This window comes from Trachymyrmex cornetzi, unplaced genomic scaffold (assembly GCF_001594075.2).
Source record: "Trachymyrmex cornetzi isolate Tcor2-1 unplaced genomic scaffold, Tcor1.1 scaffold99, whole genome shotgun sequence".
Classification (NCBI taxonomy): domain Eukaryota; kingdom Metazoa; phylum Arthropoda; class Insecta; order Hymenoptera; family Formicidae; genus Trachymyrmex; species Trachymyrmex cornetzi.
In genome coordinates, this window is record NW_017300343.1 from 3,242,846 (window position 1) to 3,260,067 (window position 17,222).

The following is a 17,222-nucleotide window of genomic DNA, read 5'->3' on the forward strand; positions in this document are numbered from 1 at the left end:
GGCAGGTAAACTGTATAGAACAAATTTAAAATTACAATAAAAAATCAAACACAAAATACTTTATACTAAATGTTTATTTTAGGATACAAAATCAAATGTAAAAAATATGTTGATTCAGATTTTTTCTTGAATTAATTATTAAATATATAGCAATCTCTCTCTCTCTCAACTATAAGAAAGGAAGAGCTTAAATTATTGATGTTTATCAATTCTACGTACGAGGCAAGTTATTAGTGTTATTACAATGTTACTTGCGTCGATTAAAGTGTAATAACTAGCTCTAACTCGTCATTTTTTATTCGAGAAAATACAGATAAAAACCAATATATGTATATACATTTCGAGTGAAACAAAATATATTATTATAATTTAATGTATATAAAATAATAAAATAAATATACAAGAGAATGCTAACATACCTCTAGCTTACGTATCCAATAAACAAACAATTCACACAATGAAATATTTACCTCCACATAATATAATCGTATAAACATACGTAGCATCTTTTACAGTTCAATTATGACTGCTACTAATTGTTAGTGGAATGTTATAGATATTATATTATTTTTGAAAATGTGTTGTCTCCTTTGGCTGAAAGGATTAAAAAAACTAATTGTAACAACTAGCTTCTATTTCGTCTATGTATTACCTTTCTTTCTCAGCCACATAATGGATAATTTTATTATTGATACCGACAAAGGTAAAGTATATTGTAGATTATCAATCACAGACATTATATCACCCCAAACTTTGAACAAAGAATGTATACTTGGAATGTAGCACCCACAGATTGCAGTGTTTAACATAAGAATTGTACAAATATTTGATATTAATTTTTTCTGTTTAGTTTCGTTGTTTTTTGGCCAAACGCCCAACAGTGCCAAACTAGTCCGATTTAATCCAATAGCCCATTCATAATCTATTTTATAGAAGATAAATGCGAGTAAAAATTTTTATAAAATCAAATTCTTTTGTTGTCTTTAAATATTATGTAATTGTTATGTATTTTCTTTCCCCTTTTTCATGTATATTCTCCCTTTTTCTACTTATTTTTCTCTTTTTTTCTAATATACGTTACTTTCTTTTTATTTAAAAGATATTTTAAATATTTTCTTTTTATACAAGATATCTATTTATTTTTGTGGCCCATATTTGCAATTGTAAGTATTAAACCTTCGATTAAATTTATTACTAGCTTAAAAAAAATGTCGAAGAGCAAATTACATATAAAAAAGTGATATTGTATTATATATTGTATGCGTGTATATGTATGCATATTTATATAAATGTGTAATAGAAGAATGTAAAAGAAAGAAAATAATTTAGTGATACAAACTTTCCTAATGTTTACAATTTTTATATGCATCAGTAATTTTAGAGAGATATATATATAGATTTCTTTTTAAATAGGTATAATTATCCCATATTTGAGCTGGTATTTTTGTAACACAGTACTGTTTTGTAGAAAATAATTCGAAACATTTATTTGTGATTATGCATTTGATGAACATTGTTATCTTTCTGTTTAATCTGTATCTATCTAAATTAATCGAAGAAAAGAATGCACACCTACATATGCTGAATACTTTGAAACATCCATCCTGGTGTCTGTGAAGAAACTAAGCTTCTCTTTTTCTCGTTTCATTATCGGTTGGAGCGGTAGATCGTTATGTATGATGAGACTTCCTAAGTTTAATGCCATCCTACAGCTGGTGTATACACTACGTATTAATAATGCAACATTCGTGACGAGAATATTATAGTGGTGATGTTTATAGCCGTTTAATTCACTTTACAGATGAAAAACTGTTTAGTGGCTTGATGGCGAATAAAAAAGTGATATTGATGCAGGGCCGTACGTGTTTAAAAATGTTTTAGTACATGACTAGGCATGTGTTATGAAAGTAAATTCTGATCGGAATTATTTCATTTTTCCCTAGAAAACATTATAGAGGTCTAAGCAATATTATATATGTAATTGATAATTCCGATCGGAATTTATATTCCGAACATTTCCACTCAGAATAATTCCGTAATATGTGCCCTGAACGGTTGAAAAATTTATATATACACGTATGTTCAATGTAATTAATACATTTATGTATATTTTTGTTGTAAGGAATGAAACAATGTATTTATAAAAAAAGATAATTAAATTATGTAAATTTAATTACAAAAAGAAAATAAGGAACATATTTTAATATACGTTTAATCATTTTATCTACTTAAAATTTGTTTGTTCTTTACACAGAATCAACTAAGAGAATATGAGTCTTTTATTTATTATGTGTTGGAAATTTTTAAAGCCGATCCTGTTGTGCCGCAATTATTGATTGATCACTTCACTGAAACTACCATGATCCATATAAGAAACTTGAAAGTTTTTTTAAGCTAAAGTTTGAAATTTCTAAAGTTTAGCTTAAAAAACAGACTCCATTTCCCTTTGTTTTATTAAAGTCAATTTCTAAAATAAAATTTGAAATACCAAACGGTTTTACTGTATAGTACGACTATAGCCATGTGTTACATATCAAACTGACAGAATGTTAGTTCGTATTTATTACTAGGAGTGATCGTAATCATATTTTTACATAAAATGTACAATTATATGTATATATACATATTATACAGCATACCATACTGCAATTTTTCAAATATATTTTAATAATGTTAATAATATGTTCTAATGTAGTTGAGTGAATGATACAATCAAGGATTAGAATCGTTTGTCGTTACTTTTTACAATAATGATTTGGCAATGAGTTGTAGTCTTTTTTATGATGGTAACGACTATATAGCTGAAAGATAAATAAAATTGAGGAGATCACTTCTAAAAAGTAACTAATCACTATTACGCATAATTTCTTGTAAAAAGTAACTCATTTGTAGTACGTCAATTTGTTATTTTTACTTGTTATTTTAATTTGTTACAAGTAAGATGAGTTATTTTTTTACAATAAACAACATATGATCGTGACACAATACTTTTGAAAAATTATTTTTTTTCAATTTTTGTTTTCAGTTACTGTTACCATCATAAAAAAATTGCATCGTCATTATCAAATCGTTAAAAAAGTACAAAAGTAACAGCGTTATTTATTCTCTCTCTCTCTCTCTCTCTCTCTCTCTCTCTCTCTCTCTCTCTCTCCATCTGTAGACCAATTCTGATTAATTCAATATAAAGTTACGAAAACCGTATGTGAGACTTATCAAAACGTTATTATTACATCATTATCATTATAATTATTTACACGTTTATGATACATTACTTATGCAAGAAAGAATTCTTTCTAATTTTATGGGGTCAACCGCGGTAATTGTGACGAAAAAACGCAAAGTTGGAATTCAACAAGGTCTTATTTTTTTAATTTTTATTATTTGTATTTAAATAAATTTCATTAAACTGAAATAATTTGGAAATTTTTTTATTATTTTAGAACAATTTATATAAAATAGTTCGTTTTTTATCAAAATAGTAACTATTTTGAAATATTCTTGTTCAATAAATTTCAAAAAATGTTTTCCAAAATGTTGATGCAAAAATATATAAAAATTTTCGAAATTATCTATACAACATACAATTCTCTCCAAGAAATGTCCTATAAAGAACGTCCAAAAAAGACATTTCCAGGAGAAATGGATGTTTGAATCAACATACTGCAATAGCGTTTTTATTGTAATACACAACGTATTTGACAAGTATGTAAATAAGCATGCATTTTTATAAACGAAGTAAACTTTATTATATTTAAATTTTAATTGTGATTACATAAACACATTAATTGTTACTTTCCGGTATGTGTTTTAAAATCAGATTTTTATTCGACTTTTGCAAATTTTTATTTTTATTCTCGATGTGCCAGTAAAACTGATATATAACCGCCCGATGTCTTTAACAACTAAAAATATAATATTAATTATAAAAAAATAATTTATAAAAAATGTATGTGGCGTGTAAAAATAACTTAATTAATGACGAGATGATAAAAATAAAATCTTACAGATATCTTACATATTGTAGGTACATGTATATATAAATCACATAACGAATAAAATAAAAAAAATATTATATACACAAAAGTCGTTTTTATTTTATTTTTTATGTGATCTATATTAAGAAAATCGATAAAGGTAAGAGTAAAGGTGGTATGAACAATTTCTATTAGCTAGCTTACGTTACAAAACGTAGACATCGACATAGGGAACAGTTTTCCTGCGGTAAGGTACAACGATTTGTTGGCTCGAATCATTATCATCATTATGTTGTTTGCTTTCTTTGGCTCCAAGTTATACCACTTGTATTTGTATGCAGCTTGATAAACTCCTTCGCACTTGACATATATAGCCATACGCAATAAATTTACGTATATGTTATATAGATCGTGTGTTAAATTAGACAAGTATTTTAATTAGTATATCGTATAATTTATATTCGAAATAAGTTAACCAAGAAGATAACATACTTGTGTAACCAAAATTTCTCCTACAGCGCAATAGAGACATGTGTGTCCGAACGTATTAATAAATACCGTTATAATGAAAGTTAAACGTGGTACTGACAAATCGCGACCTTGAGTCACCATCTAAACAAACGAATGGATTAATTTTATTCAATTCTATTTAATAGAATTAAGTATTTAATTTTTGAATATTTTTTTAAGAATAGTAATTGGTGTAAAATAAATAAGTTAAAATGTTTAATATAATGTTAATTACATTAATTATAATTGATAATATGTTTTTGTTAATTATATTACATTATTATATATAACAGATTAGGTACGTATATGATTATTCTTTATTTATACAACTTTAATTATTTAAATTATATAAAATGTATAAAAATACAGAATTTAAAAATGAGATGGCTCTTTTTTGCCTACAAATTGATCGTCTGTGGTATCGTTTGCTTATATCACTTTTGCCGACAGTTTGTTTGCGCACAAAAATTATTGTCTACAGCTTGATTGCCTACATACATTTTTACACACGAATAAAAATTTCAGAAACGAAGTTACATTTGCCTATATGTATTATTACCTACAAGTATTATTGCCTGCAGCTCGATTGCTTACAAGCACTTTTGCGTATAAAGATTAAGTTAAGTAAGAAAGTAGTTTGTATTTATAAAGCAGAGTATTTGTTTTAAAACAAAGAATTCGTTTTTAAAGCAGATAATAGTACATGTATGAGCCATAAAAATGAGCCATAGAAAATGAGCCATAGAAAATGAGCCGTAGAAATGGTCAAGCTGTAGGCAATAACACTTTAGGCAATAATACATGTAGGCAAATATGATTTCGTTTCTGAAATTTTTATTTGTATATGAAAACGCATCTAGTTAATCGAGCTGTAGACAGTAATAATACTTGTAGGCAATAATATACGCAGCCATATAGGCAAATGTAACTCCGTGTCTAAAATTTTTATTTGTGCGCAAAAGTGCATGTAGACAATCGGGCTGTAGGCAGTAATACATGTAGGCAATCAAATCTTATAGGCAATAATATATGTAGGCAAATGTGATTTCGTCTCTGGTATTTGTGCGCAAAAGTTCTTGTAGACAGTCGAGCTGTAGGCAATAATTTTTGTGCGCAAATAAATTGTTGGTAAATGTGATGCCGGCAAATGATACTGTACACTCAAAAAAAATAATTTTAATATTAGCAGAAACCGCTAAATTTTAGAGGATTTTTATTCTTATATACGGCCTCAAGAGGATCCTTCTGAAATCAAGAGGAAAATAATTGTAAGAATATTGTGCTAAGCACAATATTCTTACAATTAGAGTATTTTCGTTTTGCATCTGCGGTAAAAATCTTGCTGTTGCTAATATATAATTTAGTCGTAAGAGCCACTCCGCTTTCAATAAATATATTCCTCTTCATATAAGAGGAAAACTGTTAGAATAATTTCCAATACATTTTTGATTAATAGTCTAGTGCATTAGAAGAGGAATACTCTTTCTGTAAAAGTTTCTGCTTAAAATATGAGGTTACCGGAAATTTCACTTTAAAATTAGATTATCTTTTTTTGGGTGTAGGCAATTGATTTGTAGGCAAATGGGATCCCTCCTTTAAAAATTTAGAAAAATATGAAAATAATTTCTTACAACATTTCTCGGAATGTATGGAACAGTCAAACAAACATGCATGTTTGTTTACGCCTATGTACAATGTATATGTTTAATTTACTAAACTTTTAGAAAATATTCTAATAAAGATGACATTTATAAAACATCACGTTATTGATAGATTAATTAAGAAAGGTTACTTACAGTAGTCAATAAAAAACCGTGAAGTGCAAATAATATGCCAAGATAAAACAGCGTACCAAGTAGCATAAATGTAAATATTTCGTCAATGATATTAATAAATCTGAAAATTATTAAAAAAAGAAAGTTATTGAAAAAGTCATATTACGAATTAATTTTTTTATTATTTGTTTATATCATAATATTTAAAGAATCTTTTTATTTTATGTTATTCTTTAGAATAATTTAAGTAAATATGTTAGTGGAAAATGTGCTTTATTTTTTATATTTGTTGAAAAATTATTAAAAATCAATAATAGTATGCGTAACCTGATGAGACGTATATGATCCTGTACGCTTTGTGATAAAGCATTTTCGAAATTTTGGAACTTATCCAGGTGAATGATACGTATTTTGAGATTTTCCAACTGACCACATACGTGAAAAACTAATAAACTTAAAAAACTATCTACGCCAGTATACATAATAGCTACCGCCGTCAAGCCGAGACTCTGCATGATATAAGTTATTTCGTAAAATGGACTTTTATCTCGATCGTATATATAATATGTTTGTAGCGGCAATAATTTGCCTGGATCTGTTTTATTTGTCATGTATCTTATTGAAATACCGAAAACAGGAAGAACTACACACAAATTAAAAGATGTTAACATCGTGAAGTATCCGAATATCGTAAATATACGTGCCATTCGCGCTCGTTTTACCATAACATCTCTCTCTTTTATCATTTTCGGTTTTAACCAATCGTCTTTAATCATGTTTAAAAGGGGTAGAACATCTGTAATCGACGAAGATAACAGAGATACATGTATTATAATTAAGCTTAGAATAGGATATTACTCTTTTGAATTAAAATAGCAAGATTGAAACAAATTGGTTTTTACTAATATATAATTTACAGAAATATGTATATAAAGGAGAACCGAGCTAGTTGTTACAATCTTTTACTAGAATCTTTTTTAACTCATGTATACATTTAAATTATTTTAATGAATACTTATGCATTGATTGAAATATATTTTTAACTATAGTCTAATTAGAGTTAACTAGTCTACGTTAGATAAAAACAATTTTTTCTAATTTATATAAATGTTTTTGAATATTGAAAATTGAAATTTTTCGTTGATAAGTAAACTGTAAAGAACAAATTCAAGATTACAATAAAAAATTAAACACAAAATATTTTATACTGAATGTTTATTTTAGGATATAAAATTAAACGTAAAAAATATGTTAATTCAGATTTTTTTCTTGAATTAATTATTAAATATATAATAATTAACTATAAGAAAGAGAAAGAGCTTAAATTATTAGTTTATCAATTTTAAGTACGAGGTTAATTATTGTTTCATTATTATAATCTGTCTCGATCAAAATATAATAACTAGCCCTAACTCGCCATTTTTTATTCGAGAAAATATAGATAAAAAACCAATACATATACTTTTCGAATAAAATAAAAAATGTGTTATTATAACTAAATGTACATAAAATAAATATACAAAAGTATAATAATATATTTCTAGCTTACGTATCCAAAAGAAACAATTCATACAAATGAAATATTTACCTTTACATAATATAATAACATAAACATACAGTTAGCATTTTCATGTAGCATACATGTAGCATCTTCTACTCAATTATGGCTGCCACTAATTGTTAGTGATATGTGATAAGTATTATAAAATTTATAAAAATGTGTTGTCTTCTTTGGCTAAAAGGACTAATTGTAACAACTAGCTTCTGTTTCGTCTATATATTACCTTTCTTTCTCAGCCACATAATGGATAATTTTATTACTGCTACTGACATCGGTAAAGTATATTGTAGATTATCAATCATAGACATTATATCACCCCAAACTTTAAACAATGAATGTATACTTGGAATGTAGCAGCCACAGATTGCAGTGTTTAACATAAGAATTGTACAAAAGTTTGATATTAATTTTTTCTGTTTAGTTTCATTGTTTTTTGGCCAAACGCCCAACAGTGCCAAGTTAGTCCGATTTAATCCAATAGCCCATTCATAATCTATTTTATAGGGATATAAATGCGAATAAAATTTTAATAAAATCAAATTTCTTTTTTGTCCATGAATATTATGTAATTGTTATGTATTTTCATTCCTTTTTTTCATGTATATTCTCTCTTTTTCTTCTTATTTTTTTTTTTCTAATATACATCACTTTCTTCTTATTTTTTTTTGTAAAAAAATAAAGATATCTATTTATTCTCGTGACACATATTTGCAATTGTAAATATTAAACTTTCGATTAAATTTATTATTACCTAGATTTAAAAAATGTCAAAGAGCAAATTACATATAAAAAATTGATATATTGTATTATGTATTGTATGCATATATGTGCATGTATGTATGTTTATATAAATGTGTAATAGAAGAATGTAAAAGTAATAAAATATTTGATCGAGAGAGAGAGAGAGAGAGAGAGGGAGAGAGAGAGAGAGACTTTTTAAATAAGTATCATTATCTCATATTTTAGCTACTATTTTTGTAACAGGACTGTTTTGTAGAAAATAATTCGAAATATTTATTCGTGTATATTATGTGCTTGCTATGTTTCTGTTTAACGTATCTATCTAAATTAATCGAAGAAAAGAATGCACACCTATACACGCTGAATATTTTGAAACATCCATCCTGATGTCTGTGAAGAAACTAAGTTTCTCTTTTTGTCGTTTTATTATCGGTTGGAGCAATAGATCGTTATGTATGACGAGACTTCTTAAATTTAATGCCATCCTACAGCAAGTGTATACACTACGTATTAATAATGCAACATCTGTAACGCGAGAATATCATGATGGGTGATGTTTATAGACGTTTTATTCACTCTACAGATGAAAAACTGTTTAGTAGCTTGATAGCGAATAAAAAAGTGATATTGATGCAGGGTCGCACGTGTTTTTAAAAATGTTTCAGTATATGACTGAGCATATATTATGAAAATTCAGATCGAGATTATTCCATTTTTCTCCAGAAACAAAAGAGAAAGCTAAGGAATATTATATACGTAATTGACAATTCCGATCGGAATTTATTCCGAATATTTCCATTCCAAATAATTCCGTGCTCTGAATGGATTGAAAAATTTACACATACACACGTATATTCAATGTAATTAATACATTTATATGCACATTTTTGTAGTAAGGAATGAAACAATGTATTTATAAAAAAATATAATTAAATTATAGAAATTCAGTTACAAAAAGAAAATAAGTTTAAAGGACATATATTTTAATCTATTATACGTTCGATCATTTTATCTTCTTAAAATTTGTTTGTTCTTTATACTGAATCAACTAAGAGAATATGAGTTTTATTTCATTTATTTATTATGTGTTGGAAATTTTTAAAGCCGATCCTGTTGTGCCACAATTATTTATTGATCTTCACTGAAACTATCTTTATCCATATAAGAAACTTGAAAGTTTTTTTAAGCTAAAGTTTGAAATTTCTAAACTTTAGCTTGAAAAATAGTCTCCGTTTCTCTTTGTTTCCATGAAGTCAGTCAAATTAAAAAATAAAACTTGAAATACCAGGTTGGACTGTATAGTACGACTGTAGCTAAGTATTACATATCATATTGGTAGAATGTCAGTTCGTATTTATTACTAGGAATGATCATAACCATATTATTACATAAAATGTACATATTATATGTGTATATATATATATATATATACACATAAAATATATACATTTTATGCGTATTATATATATAATAATATTGTTATTAAATTTGAAAAGAACCTTATTTTACTTTTCAAATTTAACAACAATATTATTAAGGATGAATTTGATAATTATGTACCGTAAATTGGTTTATTGTTACAAATTAGATAATAAATATTATAATATAATAAAAAAGTATCAGAAATATTATCTTAGCTATAATGTATATATAACATTCCCAGAATTTTTAATAATTTTTTTAGTTAGTTAATTAATTTAATTAATTAAATTTTTGGTTTTAGGAAGGATGTAATATTTTTATCGTACTTTTCTTATGTATTTGGCATATTTTTCCATACCTTTTCTTTATTTTTGAAAAGGTTTATTAGTAGTATACATTTGCCCAATGATTGATCTTTATTAAGTATTAAGAATATATACAATACAAAGGAATGCAATATAAAAAATATCATAGCAATATTTTTACTTGGATCCAATCAACGTAGCGACAAACATTGGTATATATATCAGGATAACCCTTGGCGCATGGTATTCCACCAGACACTAAACCAACAATTTTTCTGTCACGCTTTCTGATTACTCCACTACCGCTATCACCCTGCAATCAAAAGATGGAAATTATTATTGTACTCTCTTTGTCCCTTATAAGATTGAGATTAATAATATTTTATTCGTTGCCCACTGAACTTAAAATTAACATCATTTAAAACAGTAAAATTTCAAAAATATAACGTTTATACTACTGCTATAAGCAATGAAGGTAATAAAGAGAGAAATGCGATATATAAGAGTTCTACTTTAAGACTGAATATTACACTTGCAAACATGAATTAATTATAATATAAATTATAAAATATTATCTTGGAACGAATGATAGGAGTGTAATGTGTATATTGTAATAGAAGTGATATTAAAGCATCGTCATGACTGAGCAAAAGTATAAACTACAAGATGTAGTGTGCATATTTAGACAGAAGATATTAGATATAAAAAGATGTGCGATAATACAATCAAATGATTTATGCAATATTTGAGCATTTTATCAGATATAATGTAACATATTATATACGTTGCACAGTCCAATTCCGTTCTTAATGTAGGTACAAAAATTATTCTTGTCAATACGCATAATAAGACTGGATTTGTCATAACGATCCTGACATGTGGTTGGAAGCATGACTTTCATGTCCAATTTTTGCAAATTGTTATGCAGGGGTTTTTCAAAGCCCTTTCGACCCCAAGCAGCGATCATAACGTTCTCATTAAATGCAATATCGCTTTTTGGGAGCATAATTCGTTGTTGTGTTGGGCCAAACTTAATGGTGTTAAGCAGCTAAAATATATTTTATATTAATGAGTCAAACTATAGCAGTGATTAAAGTACATTTTATGTAAATCAGAAAGTATACTGAATGTGCGTACATATATGTCACAAGCTAATATAATACATATAAATATTTTAATATGTATATAATTTATTTTAAAATTGTACCTTTATTAAACCGATGTCATTTACACCCAAAACGTGAGGATCATAACGTTCATGGAAATATACCTTTTCCACTTTATGAGTCACTCCACCTTTATCAAGGTATGTTGTACCAGTAACGACAGTCGTAGATTTCAATAGGGTCTTGTTATAATATAAACTATACACGCAATGCGCGGCAGTTAGGATATGTTGTTTACTGATTATGTTTCCGCCGCACATGTATTCTCCAAGCACTTTTATAGAGGCACAATGCGGATTTTCCTTTATACAGGTAGATTTTCCATTTACTAATCTAGCCGTTTCATCTCTATAACTATCTGCAAATATATAATAAAAGTAACTTTTAAATGTTATGCAAGGTGTTAATAATTTTTTAAAAAATTATCTTAAGGTACGACATAATATTAATTTATGAATACAAAAAATTGCGGGTACTTTATGAGAGAGATATATTAAAACATTATTACTTTATTATCAATCTGAATTACCATTATGATATTTCCATTATCATTTTTTCGTGAAATTTCTTTCTATAACTTTATGTTTTAAGATTGATTCTATTTCATATATTTTGTGACATAAGAAAAGATGTATATGATAAAATTTATTTCTATTTTTATACACAATTTAAAAGCTAATAGGATATAAAATTAATTAATACAATAAGAATAATAAAATATTATAATAAAAATAATAAAATAAATTAATACTATAAAAATAATGTAGTTAATAAAATTATCTACTCGGGCAAGTAGCTAAGGTAATTTTTACAATCTACCAGCGGCAAGAAATAAGGCTCGATGGCAGTAATTCTTTTTACTAAGAATCTATATTTATTTATTATTTATTCTTAATTTTTTTAAAAATGTTGAGAAAATGGATATATTTAATGATTTTAGGTATTAATAAATTATAAAACTATTAATAACATATAATGTTATATAAATTAATAATAGTGATTTTTAATCAAGGTATTAAAAATATTGTGTCATTTATACTAAAAAAATCTAGAAAACTTTCTGAATGAAGCATGTACAGTGAAATTATGCAAGTTATAAGCATAGTTTTTGTTGTATATGTATGCAATATAAAAATCAGAATATAATGTGACACATTTATAAAATAAATGAATTAATAAAAAAATATAATTTAATTATCTAGTTCTTAATATTTAACTTACCTACGACCGCTAATGCACTTAATTGTAAGATTGCTAACGCTAGCTGTCTCATGGCGTTGATTTGCTTTTATACTGCGCTTAGTAAACTATGATAAGAACATTAATAAGTGTTGGTGCAATTTTTGTCGTATTAAAATAAGAGAGAGAGGGGAGAGAAAGAGAGGGCGGGAAGCAATAATATTAATAGAGATCATTTAATTTTTATCGTGTTATGATGAGATTATCGTAAATATATAGAATATCATATTATGTTTATGGGTAAAATAAGTGTCCTGTCGTGGATAGTTTAATCTTCATTTTAGAATAAAAGCACAACTTTATATGAAAAATCATCCATTTGATATAGAAAAATTAATATTAATACAGCCAAGAATAAGTAATTGAGTTTACAAAAGATTAAATAAGCAAGGAAATATGTAAAGCATAATCAGCTAGAAAGAAAAAAAAATGTACGATACTTATTGATTGTCAGTAATAAAATTCAGTCTGACTGTGATATTATATGTATATGAATCACTTTCTTTGCACGGTGCATGCACGTTAACATATTAGAACTTTTAAACCCCAGGCACAATACGAGGGAATAGCAATAGCGATAGAAATAACACAATTTCAACTTATCAAAAATTGGATATACCGGAATATACAGTATCCGCTGGGTTGAAATCATGTCATTTCTATCGTTATTGCTATTCCCTCGTATTGTGCCTGAGCTTTATAGGTGCTTTTTATTTGATGATACAAATTAACACAAGTATCATTTTATCTTTATCGGTATTCAGTGAGCAACAAAGATAGAATGATACTTTGTGTCGATTTATATGTCACCAAATAAAGCATCCAATGAAGTCCAACCACGTACAATATCTATGAATCTTACTAATAAAATGTCAATACCTACATGTTAGAACGTTTAAGACACAATAACATATTTATAAACAAAATAAATTATTTAGTTTCAATAATTTTCACTGGCTGAAAAATAACTTATTATCCATATACGTTGAGAAAAGTTTTTGATACTTTTGTCTTAATGAGGACGTTTTAAGGACATTCATATTACAGTTGAAATAAGAGTAAATTGACTGCAATTATATTATCACAACTGATATAAGTATGCATTCTATTACATATTACAAGGCCATCGATGAAACAATAGTATCAGAAAATTATTAATAATTACTATACATATACATATACATATAAACATATAAGATCTTTGAAAATAAAAGACTGAATTGTACAAAACTGTCACTATTATTTGCAAAAAATTATCATGGAAGGAAATCAATTATTCGATGCTTTGAGTGAATCAGAGCAACAATCGCTCACTGAGCGCTTAGTGATCCAATCAGAAACGATAATGGAATCCATGTCGATTCGACGTCGATTCCAAAGAATGCACCCATTAATGTTTTATATTATCCAATATGCTCTATTCGCTATTTGTGGATAATTACACGGTGAATTTAATGCATTAGTAAGTTGTACAAGCTGTCCGTCTGATTCGATTATAGTTTATTACTTAATTTATTCATTTTGTTATTATCAGTAAAGCAAAATGTAGAATATCGTAGTCATGACATAATATGTCGTAGGTAAGCTAGTAGATATAATTTCTTTCTATATCAAGAGATGGTTATTAATTTTCACGATTCCTATTATTATAAGTAGCTCTGTATTTACATTTTACAACATCGTATTTAGTTTATCTTTATCACAAAGTATCAAATGTAAAAATGTTGGTATTCATAGAGAGACGACATAGTCAAACTTAACATTTTAGCTGTGTACGATTGTATCGATACGTGTCGTAGAATTGGAAAGCATATCGGATAGTACATTGTGTTACGCAGTATCATTTGCTGGAAAGCACACTTAGTGACAAGTATTATCTAGTTACTTTCCAACCTTGGATTATCTGTTGCAATAGTATAATTACGGTTATTTTACTCTTCAATACAAATATAATGCTTAATGTGACTCTTGAATTTAAATAACAAGTAAATATTCACAAGAGCGAGTAAGAGTAAAAGTGCTGTGCGATAATTCATGCGTCATAATTTTAGCAATGTGTAAATTATATTTAATTCTTTCTTACATCCTTTATACGTGACGATCGAATGTTTGGGCTCAATTCAAGCTATCAGTGATATTTAAAAATCCAATAATTCATAATAATATGAACTCTGTGTCCACAAAAGATGCAATCTCGGAATGCAGCGCGTAGAGCCTCCATTAATTTCCATGTTTGAAGAGTGAAACCGTTAAGTAGTTCTTAGATTAAGTGAATTCTAAAGCGTGAGAAAGTTCATAGAGATTTCTAACATGAAAAAAAATTAAATAATTCACTCACCTGCTGCAACTATGATTGAATACAGAAATGTGTAAAAACAGTGCAAAATAGGATATTATGATTATAAAATATAAACTGTTACAAAAAAAAATAACTTGACTAAGTCCAACAAAGTTTAAGCGAGCAATGAGGTTACAAAGAACGAATGTTAAGTAACGCATCAAGTGATAAAAACGTAAATAATATAAATAATTGTTCATAATTGTTGAGCATGAACGGTTCAGTCAATTCCTTATCGTACTTTGAAACATTACTTAAAATGTTGACGTAACCATGATGTAAGAACTCAATATCAGATAGTAAATTCATACTATTTACTTGAATTTTAATGTTTAACATTTCGGAAATTAATCTTCTATCTAAATATCTTCCGGTATCTAAATTTTTAATATTCTCTATATGTTCTATGGGTGTTTTCAGGATAAGAATATTTTTCAGATAAAGTTATGCTGTATGAGTAACAATGAAAATTCAATAAGAGTTTTACAAATAATGTATATTAATAATTATAATATAAGGAATATAATAAGGAATATAAAGATTTGCTCAATGATCTTTATTATTTATTTATTATTATAATTTATTATTATTTATTTATTAAGTTTTAAAAACATATGATATAAAAGAAATAATATCATTCCGTCATTTTTTCTTTGATCCAAGAAAGGTAGGGGTAAACGTTGGTATATACGTTTGGATAACCTTTGGCGCACGGTCTCCCACCAGATACCAAACCAATAATTGTTCCGTCGCTGTCTTGAATCAATCCGCTACCGCTGTCACCCTGCAACGGAAAAATAGAAAGTATTATTGTATTATCCCTTATGTGGCTGAGATTATTAATATTTTTGCATTATACTGAATCCAAAATTGGCATTATTTAAGAATTTCAATAATTTCGCGTTATTATTGCTATAAACAATTAAGTAAAGAGAGACATGCAATATAAAAGAAATTCTACTTTGGAATCAATTCCATTATACATACAAACATGAATTAATTATAATGTAAAATATGACCTTGGAGAATATAGGGAATGTAATATTGTAACGCGAATACAGTGTCATTATTGATAAAAAATAATTACAAAATGTAGTGAGTATTTAGATAAAAATCGTTAATTATAAAAAGATATGCAAGAGTAAAATTAAATGTGTATTCGGGCATTTTGTTAGATATAATATTATATTATATACCTTGCATAATCCAATTCCTTCCTTGATAAGGATACAGAACTCATTCTTATAAATCTTCATAATGAAACTGTGATAAATCTGGCATGTGTCTGGAAGCATGACATCCGCGGTTAATTTTTGTAAATTGTTATGTACGGGTTTATTAAAATCCGTAGAACCCCAGGCAGCAATTGTAACGCTATCACTCTTTGTCACATTTTTTGTTGGAAGTTTAACTGGTTTTTGCGTTGGACTAAACTCAATCGGCGACGTAAGCTAAAAATACTATATACCATGAACTAAACTATGAGAATGATTAAAATACATTTCATTATTTGACATCTGTGTATTATTGCTATATCGGAAAGTATACTATATGTCCATGTCAAAAACTGATACTTATAATATATTATTTATTTCAAGGTGTTATACCTTTATTAAGCCCATGTCATGAGGGCCTCTACCCAATGCGCGAGGATTATAATTATCGTGATGCCACAATTTTTCCACATTATAAACCTGTCCACCTTTATCGAGATAAGTTGTGCCAGTAACAACGGTCACAGATTTCCTTAGAGAGTCGTCAGAAAATAGAGGGGCCACGCAATGTCCGGCAGTTAGAATATATTGTGAACCGATTATGCTACCGCCGCAAAAGTGACTATTGTTGATTCTTAGGGAGACACAATGAGGATTTTTCTCTATAGTGGTAGGTATTCCATTTACTAACTTGTTTGGTTCATCTCCGTAAACACCTGCGAATGTATTATAAAAGTAGTTTTACAATGTGTTAATAATATATGATATTTCTACAAAGTAAATGAATTAAATGATGAAAATAAAATAAATATAAATACAAAGTAAGTTAGTAAAAAACGTAATTTAATTATGAAATTTGTTAAATAGTCACAGAAATTGTTAAGTTCTTGATGCTTAATTTACCTAAGACCGCCAATGCGATTAGGAGACACGTTCGCTGTCCCATTACGTAGATCTGTTTTTACACCGCGCCTGGC

At 27.3% G+C, this 17,222-nt stretch overlaps 3 protein-coding genes across 3 annotated transcripts; all 3 read right to left on the bottom strand.

Moving 5' to 3' along the window:
• Nucleotides 1-641: 641 nt before the first annotated feature.
• LOC108770231 (chymotrypsin-1) lies at nt 642-15,139 on the bottom strand. The gene is made up of 8 exons (XM_018521711.1): nt 15,032-15,139; nt 14,777-14,969; nt 12,676-12,761; nt 11,496-11,812; nt 11,073-11,336; nt 10,470-10,601; nt 1,573-1,744; nt 642-922 (listed from the first exon to the last, which is right to left on the bottom strand). The coding sequence occupies exons 3-8, from the start codon at nt 12,725-12,727 to the stop codon at nt 642-644; spliced, it is 1,218 nt and encodes a 405-aa protein (XP_018377213.1). The 5' UTR covers nt 12,728-12,761; nt 14,777-14,969; nt 15,032-15,139.
• On the bottom strand, nt 3,849-4,586 carry LOC108770235 (odorant receptor 63a-like). The gene is made up of 3 exons (XM_018521714.1): nt 4,467-4,586; nt 4,179-4,334; nt 3,849-3,902 (listed from the first exon to the last, which is right to left on the bottom strand). The coding sequence occupies exons 1-3, from the start codon at nt 4,584-4,586 to the stop codon at nt 3,849-3,851; spliced, it is 330 nt and encodes a 109-aa protein (XP_018377216.1).
• A 491-nt stretch (nt 15,140-15,630) lies between the features above and the next one.
• LOC108770232 (chymotrypsin-2-like) lies at nt 15,631-17,222 on the bottom strand. The gene is made up of 4 exons (XM_018521712.1): nt 17,149-17,222; nt 16,639-16,961; nt 16,228-16,482; nt 15,631-15,815 (listed from the first exon to the last, which is right to left on the bottom strand). Exons 1-4 carry the CDS (start codon nt 17,189-17,191, stop codon nt 15,666-15,668), a joined length of 771 nt encoding a protein of 256 aa, XP_018377214.1. The 5' UTR covers nt 17,192-17,222; the 3' UTR covers nt 15,631-15,665.

Coding starts and splice junctions, on each gene's coding strand:
- LOC108770235 (XM_018521714.1), bottom strand. CDS start 4,586: ATGGTGACTCAAGGTCGCGATTTGTCAGTACCACGTTTAACTTTCATT. Junction 4,335..4,466: donor GAGAAATTTTGGTTACACAA/GTATGTTATCTT, acceptor ATATATGTCAAG/TGCGAAGGAGTTTATCAAGC. Junction 3,903..4,178: donor CGATGTCTACGTTTTGTAAC/GTAAGCTAGCTA, acceptor TTATATTTTTAG/TTGTTAAAGACATCGGGCGG.
- LOC108770231 (XM_018521711.1), bottom strand. CDS start 12,727: ATGAGACAGCTAGCGTTAGCAATCTTACAATTAAGTGCATTAGCGGTC. Junction 11,813..12,675: donor AAGTGCATTAGCGGTCGTAG/GTAAGTTAAATA, acceptor ATATATTTGCAG/ATAGTTATAGAGATGAAACG. Junction 1,745..10,469: donor GCTACGTTGATTGGATCCAA/GTAAAAATATTG, acceptor CTCGTCACGAAT/GTTGCATTATTAATACGTAG.
- LOC108770232 (XM_018521712.1), bottom strand. CDS start 17,191: ATGGGACAGCGAACGTGTCTCCTAATCGCATTGGCGGTCTTAG. Junction 16,483..16,638: donor ATGACATGGGCTTAATAAAG/GTATAACACCTT, acceptor TAGTATTTTTAG/CTTACGTCGCCGATTGAGTT. Junction 15,816..16,227: donor AAGGAATTGGATTATGCAAG/GTATATAATATA, acceptor TTTCCGTTGCAG/GGTGACAGCGGTAGCGGATT.